The sequence below is a fragment of the Nesoenas mayeri genome (genome assembly GCF_963082525.1).
Source record: "Nesoenas mayeri genome assembly, chromosome: Z".
Lineage (NCBI taxonomy): Eukaryota > Metazoa > Chordata > Aves > Columbiformes > Columbidae > Nesoenas > Nesoenas mayeri.
The window spans coordinates 29,695,672-29,713,259 of NC_137542.1; the positions used below are offsets into that span (position 1 = coordinate 29,695,672).

A 17,588-nucleotide genomic window follows, 5' to 3' on the forward strand; every position below is an offset into this window, starting at 1 on the left:
TTTCAGTCTGATAATAGTGCTCATTATTTTATTACTTTGGTTAATCATATACAAAGTGAATAATCAGAAAACAGTTGCATGACACTTATATTCCAAATTCTGTTGCTCAAGGACTTCCTCAGAGACAAAATTTGCCTCTATAACCAGAATACCACAATCAACAAACAGGCAAAAACTTGAGTTTCACAAAAGTCATTGGGAATATAAATGATCACAATATTTCCACATACATTATTTTTCCTGCAATTCTCAGTTAAAAATATTTCTAAAAGTAATAAATATTAATAAATAACAAATGTACAGACAAACGCTCTTTTACAGCAAAATAGTCACTTTTTTGTTTTGTTGTTGCTGCCCACACAATGCAAAGGAAAACATTTACCTCAAAAGAAGAAATGTGGCTTCTTTCAAGGTTTAACTCTGCAGGACTTCACTGAGAAGCAGTTATCACACCAATGTAGCCACAAAAGGACACAAATATATACCAATTAAAATCTTTCCGTTCTTCACTTGATAAAAAATTTCACTTCTTTTGGGTGTGTTTGGTGGGTTTTGACTCATGGAACTAAAAGGAGGACGGACTGCTGGGAAAAGCTGTCATTTGACCTGTATATTATTTGACCATCATGATAGCTACAAAAACGTAAATCTGCATCTTAACCTCAAAATCTGAGGCTACCTTCCTTTTCTGAGTCACCCGTGCTGTCTCCCACAAAGTGAGGTAGCAGAAAGAGTCACCCGCCTTCTTTATTTCCACAGCCTGTTCTGTTGTCAAACAAGGTTTAAACACTCTTTATTTAGTTTTTTCCCTGTATGGTGCTTTTGCTAGAAATGTGTACTTCTGAAATCTTATTTCCTTTAGTGAAATTAAAAAAAAAAAAAAAAAAAAAAAAGCCCTGCTTTTTCGTAGTGGGAGACATACAAGATTTGTATGCTGAAGGATGCAGAGGAATGAATCAGGGCTTACAAACATAAATGTCTCAAAAAGAGAAAAGCCATAGGCATTGCCTAAGTATTTTGCTGTTCCCCTCCCCAGAGGTTCTGCTTTCACCCTATCAACCAGTTACCAAGATTATAACTTAGTGACAGCTCTCTATTCTCATTAGTATGTTATTTGCCTATTGTCTTGTGTTTCCAGGCTTCACATTTCATTTCTTATCCCTGAGGTTTTCTCACTCAACACAGCTTTCCACTCCCTATCCAAGCCTTTGGTTAACTGCAGGCAAACTGTATGGCGATGTTTTCTTTTCCACAGGTGTGCCCTCATCCCAGCTGCATCCAATGCAGATGTAACCAAGGTCCACAGACACTATTTGCAAGTGAGCAGAGTAAGTACTGCTGAGCACAGAGCTCTTAGTGGGCATTTGCCCATATCCTGGCAGCTTTGAGCAAGCATAGATTTGTGGAGAGTGCCACTCTAGGTTCAGACAAAAACACTGTACAAATAAACACATTTTTGATAGTGCACTAAGGTAAATCTGAATTTGGATTTTATAGGGATGTATTTTGAAAGTGTCTGAAAGATAAAAAGGGAAGTGTGTCTGTTATTTCAGCTTAGACTTTGTTTATGTAAATATGGTTTACTTAATGTACATTATTTGTTCTGCCACTTACTTCAGATAGATATTGGATGCTAAGAACAAAATTTTGAAAGCAGGATTTGTAACCTGTTTTCAGAACTTTCACAAGTACCAAATTTGCCCTTTAGAGCTGCAGATTTCCTGGAGACTGCAAAACTCTGCTGATTTTCAAAAGAAGCATTTCCGACTTTCAAATATCTAAATATGCATCAATTCTATTATTAATACATTGTAGCCGGCATCTGGCACTTGATGTGCCAGCAGCAATTGCACTGTGGTATAAATTTTATAAATTCTTATCTTACTGCACAGCATAATGCCTGGGGACCATGATGACAATAAATGTGAGCATATTATTCTACAAAGGAGAAAAAGAATGAACCCAGGATATAGAAAATTTAGTGCTGGCAGGTGACATGTACCAGACTATTAGTAAACATTTTCTTCCTGTGACAGTGCCCATTTTGCAATCAAATCCTGGTCCCAGGATGATGTGCTTTGTTCAAGACAGTATTGAACATGTGCAGCAGGGAGGTTTCTGGCAGAACTGGTATTATCTCCCTTTGTGAACCCTGTAGGATGTGGAGGGAAGCTACTGCATAACATTCTATCCTCACCGTGTGCACAAAGCCCTGGGCAGAAAGGCAGGCAGTAAGCCATGGAAATTGCATCTCCTCCTATGGTGTCCACCCAGGCATGGCCAATTTGAACATCCTCTTCTTGCATTAGGGAAGGGAACCTGGGAGTCCTCATACTGAGTAAATTCCCACTGAAGTTAGAAGGTAATTCAGTTTTCGAATCACATTTTCTGCTTTTGAGGTTTCATTGCTTGTGAGGCAAGTGAAATAACTGAAAGTTTGAGAACATGACTGTATCCCAATGTCCAGTCTATCACAGCCAGCATCAATGGAAAATTTTGTTAACCTACTAATTACTCTAGAGAAGCAATAAAATAAATTAGAGGCATTTGTTTCACTTCTGAAAGTTCTTTCTTTAAAGGAATCAAATGCATTTTCATTGCACGCAGTTCACATAGGTGCCACACAACTGGAATCAAAACTGATAATCAAATAGTACTCAAGATAAATCTTGACAGTCTTGCATGATATTTAGAATCTCAGCTCTAACTTCTCAGCTGTCCTCTGGGAAAATATTAAAGGATACCATAATGTTGCCTAATCTGCATGATTTCTATTGAGTTTAGTAAATTTGTCCTTTCAGTAAAATCCTGGCTCTTGAAGCCATGGCACTGAATTACGACCAGCAAGAGTTTAGCCTTTGGGGTTGCATAAAAGAGAATAAAAAACAAAGGTGAGGAGATTCAAAACCAAAGGCAAGCATTAAAAGGCTGGAATTATTATGGTCTCAGCTGTCTGATTTTCAGCCAATTACACAGCATTTGAGCCCGTCTTGTGACTTCTGCATCTCTCTGGCAGTGTTGGCTCCTCACAACAATGATCCCTCCCTCTCTAGCAGGTTCAATTCACTCTTGTGGAGCTCAGTGTAAAATGGTCTTTGACTTTAACGACAACAGGTTTCAAACTGCTACCCAAATGGCTATACAGTTTTTATACCATTTTCATATAGGGGAAAGCTAAATCTCCCAGAGTGATAGTGATAAAAAGCAATAGCAGGATCCACAAAAGGAGCATTGATTGGCCCACATGATCTTCCTTCTGGACAGCTTTGAGATCATTTGGTTCCCAGTGACTTGGAAGAGCCCCTGGATCACCACACATGGCCAGACAGGATCTGCTGGCCCACTGCGGCAGCAGGGCACTCGCACAGCCCAAAGGCACTACCACTACCTGGGACCAAGCTGCGTCTGATCCAGCCATATGTAACCTTTGCATCAGACATGGGCAAGCTGAACTGGGCAAATTGGCTGTGCTGGCAGAGCAGCTTAAAATGGCCACGTTTTCCTGGGGGCAGAGTTTGTGAAATATACTCTGGGGAATTTAATATTTCTGTTAAGCTGTTTAAATTTGTTTCTCCTTGCCACCTGCTTTTATTACCAAAACATGCAGCTAAGCAGCTGCTAGGTTATTACAGCTACAGCTTGGACAGCAGTAAAACATTTTAGATGCTTATTTCGGTGTATGTTTAGTGCCTTCATTCATACCCTTATATCTTGTCACATTTTTCCAGACAGACACTGACAGATTTAGGAATCTAAAACAGATATAGGCAGCAGGTGGGATTTTTGAAGGCAGCTAAGAGAGTTAGGCGCCTAGCTCTTACTGAAGGGATACACAACAGTCGAAGTACAAAAGAGGACTTCTCTTACAGCTGGTGATACCTCACTAAAAACTTTCCAGAACATGGCTGTAGGGAGTGGGGAGTACGGAATGACAAGTGTTATATATGACAAAAAAGGGTGGCAAGTGAGATACTTTAGACTGAGATTATGGTGAGATGTAGATGCTCTTAAAGAAAGTTATTTTGATGGATACTGCTTTGGGGTATAAGATCTCCTGAAGTTCCCTTGCAACTTCCAACCTGGTAAAAGGACAATCCAAATTTTAAGAATTCCAATAACTGCCGTGCCATAACAATTTAGATTGCAATGCAGCATTTCACTTATTTCCTTTGCTCTCAGCTCCCACCCAGACCTAGAAATATCGGCTAATAACAACCTGCAACAAAATTAATCACAAGCATTTGGTTCACTAATGTCTTAGTTTGGCTTCTGAATGCCTTCATTACAGAACCAAGTGTATTTTTAATGCTCAGATCACATGATTAGTCTTAGGAACTCAATAATTTTTGTTGCTGAGATCAACCAAAACCAAACTTCACAAATCGCAATTTCATCATATCTCAAAGCGGGAGGCACAAGAAAGTTCAGAATTTTAATATAATGACCCTACCTGAATAGATTAAAAGTTAATCATTCAGTCAGTTTAGTTATAATTTACAAATTTTTTAAACTTAGCAAATTCTTAAAACCAAGCCTAATTTTAAGTAGATCTAACTATTGACTACTTCAGGGTCAGCAGATGCCTAACCTAGATTCATCCTGCTAAGTCTTGGCTTTTATGAATCAAGTCTGAAGATTTGATTCAAGATGCTGGTGCTAGAGAAGACTTTGGAACACTGAAGGCTAAATCCTGACTCTGGCACAAACTTCGCCTTTACAGGAACTGTATATATTGAATTTGGCTCCTGATAAGCTTCATAAAATGGCAAAATAACTTCATATAAGGCTTGCATTTGAATAGAATAAACCTTCCTTAAAACATTTCCCAGTACCGAAAGCCAAGGACATTTCTGCCAGAAATGCGTCCTTAATGTATGTGTATTTTTCAACTAGATATTTAGAGAAAAGCAGTATATTTTCAGTATATTTCTGAAGGAGAAAGTCAAGTTATGCTTTGGTAGGTAAATGCAAATGACATCATTTGCAAAACTGACCACTGAGTCATGACAGTTTTCGCTGCTTATAAGCAGAAGAGGTTTTTCAGATATGTCTTTGAACAACCGTGTACCTCTCACATTTAACCAATTAAACGCAAGTTACTTGAACTTGCCTAATCAGCATGTAACATCTCATTGGAGGCTGGTAGTGGAGGTCACCTAGACCTTCACCATAAACAGAGAAATATTTATAAATAACCTTAACACTCCAATAAATAAATTAAAATTACAGAATATTGTTATATTATCATTAGAAAACTCAAATACACACACCTCATACACAGAAATATCACACCAAATCATTGCTAAAGCAAAATACAAATATTTTGGGTAGCATAATATAAGAATTCAAACTTGACATCAGAAAGATAAAATGCTTTTTATATCAATGACACTAAATAACACTTTTAAAAATAATTTTATGCTAAATTTCCGAGTTGGAATACTAGCTGCTGAATTCAGACTCTTTTCATGTTTAACCAGCATAATCTACCTGTTATCCCCATAGTTGTGCTTCTTAGGTAGAATCGGAAATAAGATTCTCAATATTCTTTTTCTCAAGAAATTGAGACTGCTGAATTCTTTTTTTATCTGAACAATCACAATTGGCATTTTTCCTCTGGTAAAAACACATGGCACATAAGATAGTTCTATATCATCAACAGACTGACTTGAAAAATATAAATATATACTGTATTTATATATATAATGTGTATATATACACTATCAATATTCACATTAGAGAATCTGAACAATTTTATTGAAATTACTTTTTAAGAAAGCCTTCTGCTGTGACTTCATGTCTACATAAAGCATTGAGAATTTTCACTTGTACTATGTGAAATGGGGCTTTTTAAACCTAAAGAAAACACACTGGTGAAATATATATAAATATGCTTTTTTTTTGCCTTTTTTTTTTTTTTTTAATGTACATGTTTTTTGAGATCTGAACTCCACCAGTTATAGCTTTCAAATTACAAAATCTAAAATAGTTATCTGAAGTCAGTGTTTCCTCTCAGCAGGCTGCTGCAGGCAGAGTTCACTCCCAGAAGAAACTATTGGCAAATTATTCTCAAGGTGATGATTGATGAGATGACTTATGCTGTCAAAGACACGATCTTTTGTACGCACCTTCAAAAAAAGGATAAAGAAGACAGATTAAAGATCAAAATACTTTTTCCCTTAACTTCACACTAAAATTCTCTAAAAATAAGATGACAAAATCATGTTTTAGACACTGATGCCCTGTCCATCAAAATGAGTGGAACTTTGGCATTTCTGAAGTTTTGCTTCTGTTTTTCACTTTTACGCCTTCTTTTCTCTCCAAGCAGATATTTTGCATGCTACCTATGGGCCAGTCTACTGCTATTACTCGTTCTGAATAGGTTTGCTTGAAAACTTTCTGTACAACACTTTGTTTCACAGTAAGCTGGATTTTTACTTCAAATTTTCTTCTTCAAGAAACCACCTGTTTCTTTTAGACGTCTTCAGCTTTTCCATTAGAAAGAGCTGACCCTCCAGAGAGGCCAGAATCCAGCTCTTCTCCATGCACTTCAGCATCTTCATGCTTTCCTTAACAAAGACCTTCTTCTTCTTTCCCTCCCCCAAAAGCAATCCAGCCACCACGGTGCTTGGCGTGGGTTTGCCCCATGCTGCATTGTACACCCCTCTGCCTCTGAAACAGAAACACTTCAGGGCAACAAAAGTCATTTTTCTAGCCCATTTGCCAGTCCTCTGCACCAGAATCCCACTAGGTAAATTATTACACCCATCATAAAAGGAAACTGATATTTCAAGGTAAAGCAGTCAAAAATCAGGACAGGCCCAAAACTAATCTATGTTACAAAACAATCTTTAATTATTTAACCACATCTTCACTAAGCATTTCCTTCCTATATTTGAAACAAGTCAGGCATACAGCCTTCATAGGCAGAGCAGAGGTTCTCTCAAGAGAATGTCATGCTGCAGTAAAGCTTTGTATTGGGATGGCTTTACACTGCTTCAAGCAACAGCCTGTGAGCACTGCTCTGAAGTGAGGCATGTCATCTGTTTCCTTTGAACTCTTCTCAGAAGGAGAGAACAACTTTTTTTAAGCCTCCCAAAGACAGCTTATGCTGTGGTGGGCACTTCGCTTCAAGTATTTCCATCTTCATCATTAAGTTCTGGTAGAACTGCTTGAAACATAGCACAGGGTCTCCCTCAGTAAAAAAAAAAAAAAAAAGAAAAGAAACAAACAACTTTGATGGCAAATGACACTATCTGCTCAGTCTGCATGTAGCTGTGCCACTGAAGAAAATCCGCAGATCCTCTGATTTCTGAAACATACTGCTTTGAAACATCATTTTCTGTAGTTATTCAAAGCTATATTTTCAAATTGAAAAGATATCTTTAAAACAGCAGTAATTTTCCTTGTCTGTATTCAGATTAACACGTTTACAGTCAGTTCGACTCAACTGAGACTTTTCTTACCATAAGGAGTAAGCTCTGCCATCACCAGAATGCAAACCCTAATTCTAAATGCAGCAAAAATCCTGTAATCCTCCACTTTAAGCATCTCTTACCTGAACTAGAGATTAGAGGAGGTGTGTTGGGTTTTTTTTTGGTCAGCTGGATGAGAACAGAAGTAACTGGACAGCTAACTCTGCTCTGAAAACACACCCTTAAAAGCTGCAGTGTGCCACTGAGTAATTTGTGAGTAAAATGAATTTTCAGGCAGCCTTTGCATGGATTGGTTTCTACAAATAACCATGCTGGGGCCACACAGAAGAAATGCAAGCTGCCAGCACACTGCTGCAGCTGGCCATACTGGCATTTTATTGACAACTCTCTGCTCTGATATGTCCCAAATAAGGCTGCTCAGGATGCCACAAATCATATAGATAGCACAGTTAACCTAAATACAGCCACAGAAAAGCTGTTGATATGAAGCGGTGCCTCTTGAACAAGGAGCTCCAGAGTCATTTGGGCTATGATGGCACATCAGAAGTAAGCTGAGGGAGGGGATAGGTGCAGAAAATAAGGATGTCCCTATGCAACGTGGTCAGCAAATTAGTGCTGCTTTTAAAGGCAATGCAGAAAAGATGAGGAGACTCTGTCCTTTTCCTTCTGTAGAAGGAAAATGTCCCAGGAATCATCACAGGGCCTGAATACTCCATGCCAGCCAGCAGAACTCCAGGGGAGGACACAGCATCCCTGCACTTGCCATGTCAGACAGCAGCCTTATCCTTGCAGTAGCCTGTGTCAGCTATGTGTGGGTTTATGTTGAAGAGAGAATTAGGGGGCCCAGCTGCAGGAGTCACAAAACAGCTGGCAAAAGTTCAGCAAAGGAGGCCACCCCCGCAGGAGACATAGGGCCAGCTCCCCGGGCTGGAGTCCTGGTCAAGCACAGGACCAGGCACTTGGCATCTAAACAGTGCAAAACCATTCTTTGACTGCCCTCCTGTGGCAAACGTAATTACAGCAACTACCATGGGTATTCCTCCATGGCAGTGCTACAGACTCTGTAGGACCAGCACAATTCAGCTGCTCTGCTGCACGTTTCCCAAATGAAAACAGATGCCAACAGGCCAACTCCTTTGCAGGAGTTTCTCGTTTACTTTGAAGCTTGTCATCTAGAGTTGTCCTTTACAGAAAAGAGGAGTTGTCCACTCTCAGCTACCAGAGGCCAAGAATAAAATACATGGCAATGATTTCATTCTGTCAGATGAGACTAAGTCTCCCCAGAAGTGGGAGAGGACAGCTGCAGAAAACTGGAACTCCTCCATCCAGATGCTGGGAGGGTTCCTTTGTTGGCTAAGGGAGTCCCTCTGCAGCAAAATATGGAGCAGGTTTATGTCGGTTATCTCTCAGGCTTACATGCAGGAACACACAGAGGGCCTGGTCCATATTCTGGCTGACGGAAATGTCATGTGGAAATTGCCAGCACACAGGCTGGTTGAACTTCCACAGCCAGCAGCAGCTGCTCAGCAAGAAGGCTGAAAAAGTGGCTTAGCTATACGTTTGACAAAGACTGTACTGCAGTGGCCAAAGCTGGACCTTGGTGGGGAATCAGGTCCCTAAGGCTCCCTGCAATGTGCAGAAATCATCCAGTGGGTCTTCTGCCACACATCAGGGAGAGAATTAGAGATGTGATGGCATATTAGAGACATGAGGCTGTACTTATGATCAGTTGTGTATAAGCTGTAAACAAGATTAAACGTGTGTAGAGAAAATGTCTAGTGTCAGAAAGCTCTTGTGTTAGTAAGGAGCCAGCACTTACAGTTCCTTCTGGGTCTACCAAAAGAAGATGTTTGGCTTGTCCATTTTGCATGCCTGTCAGCACATAGGAGCCAGGATTTGTGGTACTTTTCCTCACAAGGAAGTCTCCACATTTCTTTAACAGCTGTTCTGCGTCTTTCCTACTCATCTCTCCTTGATACCATGGCTCTGTACTCAGCTCTTTGGCTACAGTACAGTCAGCTGCTCTGGATAAAAGAGGACTGGTGCATCCAGTGGAGGTGGATTTACTTAATGCAGCCTCAGATGCTTGGTTCTTGAGGGCATCTTCAAATGGTTCTGGTTGTGGAAATAGAAACAAAGGCAAGATCATTCAGAGGTAAATCATATTACAAAATGGTGCTATTCCAGTCAGTTTTAACAGGATTTATTTTGTGTTACAGCCACTTCCCTTTATGAAAAAAATGAGGGAAGATGTACTGCTAGCCCCACTGATTTATGGATTATATTAAGACCAAGGAATGTAATATGTTAAAAATGTACGTTATGCACAGAAATATGCTGATGCAAATCAGAGCAAACCTTGGCAGGAGCTTTTGAAAGGTAGTGTGATTTTATTTCAGTAATGGCTTTGTCAGCAGTTGTATTTACTTGCCTGATATCGGGCTGAGGTGTCCTTTTGTCTTGCCAGGTATGTCAGATGGTTTCATTTTAGATAAATTGGGTGCCCAATGTCATTATACTCGTATCTAGTCTCTCTTCAAGCAACACATTCATTTAAAAATTATCTGTTACTGAGTCTCCAGCTGCTCAAGGGTATGTCTAGAAGGCATCAGTCACCCTTACCACTCAGCCCACCCCTAGCCTCCACCTAGGAAGAGGACTTTGCAACACAGACACAGGCCAACACCTTTATTGTGATTTACCTAGCTGAAATAAGCCTCAGGGAACCATCTTTTAAACTTCAGCTAAATCCTGAACTTAGTGTTACTTTCTACAGAGTGATGAAAAGATGTATCATTACAGATCCAAACGGTCTTACAGAAATAGTAAATAGGTCAGTGTGTACTTCATTATATGCTGTGCTGAACTATTGGAAGCTATTTTTCCTTCATCTGACCAACTAGTGCACATTACAAAGAGATATTGTTCCGTGCCCACTAGACTTACTAAAAGACATCCGCAGAGCACTACCATGATGCAATACAGCAGCTCTAAACAGACTGCTCAGGTGTGAGAGGTACATAGCCATGTCTGCCTGGGGCCACAGAGGGGTTAACTTAGCTCGGAGAAATAGTTTAAATACTGTGCTGTCACAGCATGTTGATGCCTCGGCTACTTCTCAAAATCAGCTATATATGTCTTCACTACATTGCAGTCTGCACAAAGTTCAACACACGTCTAGCTTGGCAAACCATTAACTTAGGGAATGTTGACACAATTTCTGATATTACTTTTCTCTGATGATACAATGGTTAATAAAGATTTCTGAAGGCTGGAAGGTGAAAAATCCATTTCCACTGTTTTTAGGAAGAGAATGTGTATAAAATAGATGCAAGCTTAGAAATGAAGGTTAGCATCCCTGATTTCAGATAGAATTTTCTAATTTCAGACCTATACTCACAGATATATATTCCCTCGACTTTCTTCCCTTTCCTTCAACCCAAAATCTCCCTAATTCATGGAAAAAGAGCCACATCTCAGCAAAAACGCGCCAGGAAGACAGTTTTATGTATACTGAGATAATTGAAATGTAGATATGTTACATTACAAAGAACACACAGGCACCAACTGCTTTGTCTCACTGCCTTTTAATTATGTGAACTGAATTAAATAAAGAATGTGTCAGCAACTGATTTGAGATAGGAAGAGTAGAAAAATGAAGAAAATTTTCTGCACATCAAACTATTTTCCCCATACTTCATGTTCAGTATATCTTCAAGGCTGAAAACAATCAGTAGCAGCAACATCAAATAATGACTGATGCTTAAACCATTGTTTTATGGCTATGATTCTGACTATGGAGAAGCTGACTTCAAAGTTGGAAAAGATAGTTGCAGAGGATAGGAGGCCTGTGGAGAGCAAGGGATAACACAGCCTTTTAATTTCCCTTCCAGCTTCCTTGTTGCACAAAGATTTTGTAATATGCATTGACTTCTAGTAACATATTCACAGGACAGACAGGAGCTAATTCTGCAGCCTTCACTTTCCTATATGATTTATTTTCTTTCTGACATTGTTGCCTGTGATGCTAAGAACAGCGCAGACTGCAACTCAGCTTAATTCAGATATAATACAAACTAGCTTCTAATCTTTGGCCACCCTTTTTTTAACTCAGTCAGAAACTAAGCTGCAATGAATTGTAAAATTCACCATAACTCCACCAGCAACACTAAAATTTGGAGAATTTAACTTTTTTTTTTTTGTACAGAACTAATGCATAAACATATTTGGTTGCTTGTTAGAAAGGGAGTAAATAGGAAGGGAACTCACTCATGTCAAATAGATCCTTTCCTGGGCTGCTCTCTTTGGTGTCATCTGCTGTTCCACTGAAGGTAATTTCAGCATCTGCCTGAAGTGCCAATAGAGCTTCTATATTTATATGCTGGGTGTTTACATATGCTGGCATCTCCACTGTTGGGGTTACTTGTGATTTCCCTTCCGGCATACTACAGATATCCAGAGATCCTAGAAAATTCAATACTTTTTTTCTTCTTTTTTGTATTTGACAGAACAGTGTTATAAAGACCAAATATCATCACACCCCACCACCTTCGGTTTAAAATTCCCTGGAATGGCAGATGTAAAATCAATAACTGCAGGATCTAGTAGGAAAAAAAAAATGTTGATGAATGGATTCAGAACCGTGTTTCAATGAGGGTTTGGGGAGGTTGTTATTCAGGAGGAAAGATTTTGTTAATAAAGATGGTCAGTTTCAAAACTGATATTCAGCTGGGGAGCCATGAGAGAAGGAAATAAAATAAAATCCTCAAATCTGTGGAGATTAACAACAAATAACATACTCTGGCATTTGAAAGTAAAGTGTCCCCAGAAACACAGTAAAGCCGTCATATAAAGGTAGAAGGGGTGAAATTTCACACATGTTTTTATGAGATTTGGTTAAAATTCATACACAACAACAAAAATAACATTTTGCATTATTTATTATTTGAAGAGCAGAGATCATGTGCAAACACATGCATTGTTCCACACTTTAAAAAAGCTTCTGACTTTTGCCTCTTTCTTTGGAAACTCCATCTTGCATAGCCTAGTGGATCAGATTTTCAGAACAGACCAACGGGATTTAAGACATGGCAAGCTAGAGAGTTTGGGGCAGTTCTATTTGTGAACTGCTCCGCAAAAGATAAGATTTTATGAAGGTGTGCATTTAATAATTCATCCAGGGATAATTACCAAATGCTTTTTACTGATACCAATGCTAAAATTCAGACAAAAGGAACCTATCAACAAAGTGCAGTCCATTGCCTTAAGACTTTTAGGCACCAGACTTTAACATGCTTTGCCCACCCAAGACCTCCTTCAGTATTACAGCGAAAACTTGCAAAACTCACCTTGCTTAACCAGGCCATGAGGCCAGTCTTCACTGAATTTGTCTCCTAAGTGACGACTCTGGTAATAGGTCTGGTCTCCTCCCACTCCTGCTGCAGACTAGAATGGACACATGTGCAAAGAAATGTTCAATTACCTTTAAAATGCTCAGATATATTATGAGTGGCTCTGACAATTTCCTTGGCTGTATTCTGTGTACTCCCACTCTTCATTTCTGATTCATCATAGTGTCAGAATATAGATCTCACAAATGCATTTGTGTAGGAGTAAGATATTACCGGTGACCTTCATGTAAACTTCCCTGCTTCCTGCTTTTATTAACCCCCGCAATCCCAAATGATGCATCGTCTCCTCCAGTACATAGCAAGCCCTGACAAACTGTGCCTGGGAAAAGTGTCCTGCAGAACGTTCTTTGATTCTGTGAAACACACCTGGGACCAGAAGACAGCCCCAGCACCCTCCAAAGCCTGAGTTGAAAGACTCACATTGACACCAGGGGATCCACCTGGGTACGGAAGGGAGGATGTTGTCTACAGACAAGGCCCCTCTGGATTTAAGGAGGGTTGTGCTGAATCTGAAAATTTAGCTTAGGTGGCGACACTGATACTGCAGTCAAACTTCTGACAGTAATGCTGGTAGAAATATCCAAGCTGACCTCAGTTCTAAGCAAGGTGCAAACCTACTTAGAAACACAGCCAAATGCTGATTGCTGCTGAGTTATTAGCATAATGAATTCTTAGTAACAATGGCACCAGATTGTTTAAAGGGTTCTGCATCAAATCTTTCTGAGTTAGTGTGCACTGTTTGATACTCTCTGCAGCAGACATGGTTTCTACAAATATAGTAACACTCAGTGAATTTCTTTTCCTTGAACATGTGTAATCTTTTAACACCATGAGGAGCTATCCTTCTTTGTTTTTTATGAACATGACTAATTTGCTGCCCCCTGGACCTTCAATGCCCATTCAAAAGGACTGACCACACAGGAAGGGCTGTGAGCTATAAACAGTCACAATGTACCCATACACATTTTTATTAAATTTTGGATTCATCAGCAGGAGAGCAGAGATGCAACTGCACTGACCTGAGCTGTATCTGCAGCAGTGGGAAGTCTTGTTTTGAGTCTGGCATCAATGAAGCCACCAGAGGGGGGCATTTTATTTGGGATGTTGTTGTAATATGGATGTTCTGTTGCTTCATTATCTTCCTCCATCCATGGCTCATCAAAACTCTGCATCCTGTAAGACAGTGAGTGCTTTATGTTGCCCCTCGCTTGCAAAGCACATACAGATACTTGCAGCATGCTAAGACTGCTTGTTGGGGGATCACTATGGCATACTGTTTTGACAATTCAGCTACCATCATAAGGCAGAAAGCAATGATGGATCATGCAGCAGACTCTTTCTGTTAGATAAATTTGATCTAAACCTCCTTTGCAATGGATGAAATGGTTTATGCTGCATGACGGATGTTTTATTTAGCTTTAAAGACTACTATAAACTGCATTAACAAATAATTTTATTTAACCTCAGAGTAGCATTTGTAATATTACTTGATTGATTCACTAAGCCCTAAAACTTTGTCTTTAATTATGGCTGCTCCATCACCAATATAAACCTGGAAGAACTTCAAAAAGTCAAGAGATCAGATCTGTGGTTTCAGTCTACATCTAACAGTCATTTACACACCACTAAAGTGAGTACAGAATGCTTCCAGATTAGGATACTAGCATTTTAAATTCACTGTACACTCATTTTACTCTGATATAAGAGATTATACAGGATACAAGCTCACTGTGATTTATACTAATGTTAGCAAGCATATAGCAATTCACATCAAAAACACAGCTTACCAAAGAAATCAGAATGCTATATTCCAGCCTTTTAAACATACAGAAGCAGACACATTTTGTATCCTCCAGAGAACAATGCAGTCAAAGCCTCTGTAGAATACATGACATCCCTGAAAACTTCACCCTGGCTAATATCAGAAATAGTGAAACATCACTAGCAATTTTGGAAGACCAGCAGCTCTAGCTTATTTCATCTAAACTGATAGACCTGCTATGACAGTAACAACAACAAGGAAATGCCACTAATAACATTCATTCTTGACCATACAACTCTGCCTGCTAACTACAACAGAAAGCACATGATCATTTCAATAAGTTCGCTGTGAAATTCATATTTAGCCCATTCTTTTAAAATGACTGTGCTCCTTTCATATTCATTAAGAAACCCTGCTTTGCTATTTCAGCTGAGTTCTCTTTTTAAAGTGTTTAAATCCTGCCCATCAACATTGTCCACAGCACATTTTATTAAGTAAATACAAAGCTAAAAAAGATCCTTTAGGAGTCTTCTGCAATCATACTCACCTATCATGGAAAGTAGATATCTTAGAGGGGCATCGCAAGTACTGCTTAAATCGAAGCTCAAATGCTTGCCCTATGGTGCTGATGACATCCTGGGCCAGGCCATCACAGCATTCCAGTATATGACAAGCTAAATGAAAAAGATTCGACACATGCACATGCAAATAACTGATTATATTATGCTAGGATGCACTGACCTATGACTAAACATCTACATATCACTCATAGTTGCCCTGTCATGGTGTGCACATTTCAATAAAACCCAGATCTGCATTTCAATAAAAACACAGATCTGGCACAGTGAATTTCAGGCAATGTGGTCTATTTAAAGGTTAAAGAAAATTGCTCTGGTGTGTAACTGCAACAGGCAAGACCACAAATCAGTTCCACAACCTTAGCAAGTCTGTAAAGACAGGAAATCTCATTAAAATTCCACTTGTAATAGATTATATGAGAATTCTGAGCTTTAAGTTGAAAATATAAAAATATTAGTAGATGGTAACAATAACAACAAAAAAGCTTTCCTTGCTTTCCTCAGTTTTATCCCCACTCCAGTTTTATGTCTAAACACCCCAAGCCAGTTGCAAGCCGTTCCCTTCATTTGAGTTTCCAGAACTTTCCAAATGACAGCCTGAAGGATGAACAGTAACCAGGATACTTCCTGGACACTTCCTAGATCCCAGATCCTGGTCTGATTCCAGTAATACAGAGGCTGGTGCATTTTCCTGCTTGTCTGTATGCAGACACTCCTACCAAACTGCAGGCTCCCTGGGGAGTACTGACCCAGGATCTCAGTGGTCTCCAGCATTCCCTCATGCACCACCGCTCTGAACCCACTGTGACAGAGGCAGTAAGAAGGGAGGCTGGCAACACAAGCTCTCTTCCGATGGGAGACCAAGAAATCTTTATCAGCTGCCTGAGCAACGAAATCCCTGCCGGTTTTAAATCTGAGAGTGGCTCGGAGCTACTATCTTATGTCACAACATAAACAGGTGAACTTGTGAACATTTCACCTAATACTGCAGGAACATGGGTAGGTGTTAAGAGCTGGAAGCTAAAGATATGAATGAACAACACCTCACTGCTATTCAAGAAAGCCCAGGAAAGTTCATTTTCCCTATTCAGTGCTGGACAAGCACACAGTCTACTGGCTAGAGCCTGGGCTGAATTTGAGGTTCTTTTCCAAGCTCTTCTGCAGTACAGAGAGACCTTGTTCAAAGTTATTAATTTCTATCACCCCTGACTTCTTTAATAACCTGAACACAAATTCTTCAGCTGAAAGTATAGCATATGCCCAGCATCCAGCTCAGTGGAATCAAGTATTTTGGATGTCAATGACCTATAAATAAGGATTGGTCATAACACTTGTGTGAGACAATTTTAGTTAAAGCAATATAAGGAGACTAAGGGGGTTTAGCAATGACTTCTCAAAGGCTATCTGCTGGACAGATCTCTGAAGAGGCCACAATAAAGGGCCAAGAAACCTGCAGGTATGGAATGACCAAACTGTCTCTCCCTCAGCAGCAGCACCTCATGCAGCACAAGATGGCACCAGTCACAGTGCTGCCCAGATAAACAGATGCAGTGATGCTGTCTTCTCACCTTATGGCACCTGCTATGCCGACCAGCACGCTGAGGCAATGGTTGATTCAAGGGAAATGTCCTTAGCTGTATGTTGAAAGCAGACAATACCAGGACCTTCATGTGTTCAAAGGCAGAGACAGACATCCCTGGCCAGCAGCAGGATATCTGCTGTTTAAACTCTCTGCATCCCTGCTGGTGGCAGTGAACAATCAGCCCCCAAATAAGGTGCAGACTTATCTCCATGAACATGAACCAAAAGTAGTTAGGCCAAACAAAGCTATCATTTTTGCGCTTTATAACTCGAGCCGGGATTTAAAGAGGCTACATTGCTAACCACTAAACCTATCTGGAGCTGAAATGAAGCATGAGTTATTAAGTAGTTTCAGTAGGTGACATAATGAGTAACCAGTTTCCTTGGATACGTGAATGGACTTTCAGCAGGTAGGAGATGTGCTTCTTGCAAAAGGATAAGGTTTGGGTCGCAGAGAGATGATTTCTTGTGAATGTTACAGTGGAAGACAGACAGTCTTTAGTTTGCCACATCCAGAATATAAAGCAGGAAGAGAGCTTTTTCATACTTGGAAAGAAATTAGTTTAATATGCAAGTGAAAGATATATGACAGCATCAGTGGTAGTGTCAGTAACAGCAGCAATAACATTTTCACTAGATACAGAAGTAAATTCGAGCTCACTTCTAAAGTAATTTGCAGATAACACAAAGACTGACAGAACAGCCAGTGATGACGAAAGAGGGCAATCTGGATCCCTTGGTAAACTAGACCTTTTAAAAAATGTGTTTTAATACTGGTTACATACAAAGTCACTGATCTGCAAATGACTGATGTACACAT

General features: G+C 39.7%; 1 protein-coding gene across 1 annotated transcript in view; it reads right to left on the reverse strand.

Annotated features, from left to right (window-relative positions):
• Positions 1–5,999: 5,999 nt before the first annotated feature.
• Positions 6,000–17,588, reverse strand: part of SHC3 (SHC adaptor protein 3) — a gene marked incomplete at both ends in the record, with an annotated part of 57,456 nt that continues 45,867 nt past the window's right edge. Inside the window, 6 exons of the mRNA XM_080362810.1 lie at positions 6,000–6,128; positions 9,256–9,551; positions 11,706–11,900; positions 12,785–12,881; positions 13,867–14,020; positions 15,157–15,283. Of these exons, the coding sequence (XP_080218936.1) occupies positions 6,000–6,128; positions 9,256–9,551; positions 11,706–11,900; positions 12,785–12,881; positions 13,867–14,020; positions 15,157–15,283 (998 nt within the window). The remainder of the gene's footprint in view (positions 6,129–9,255; positions 9,552–11,705; positions 11,901–12,784; positions 12,882–13,866; positions 14,021–15,156; positions 15,284–17,588) is intronic.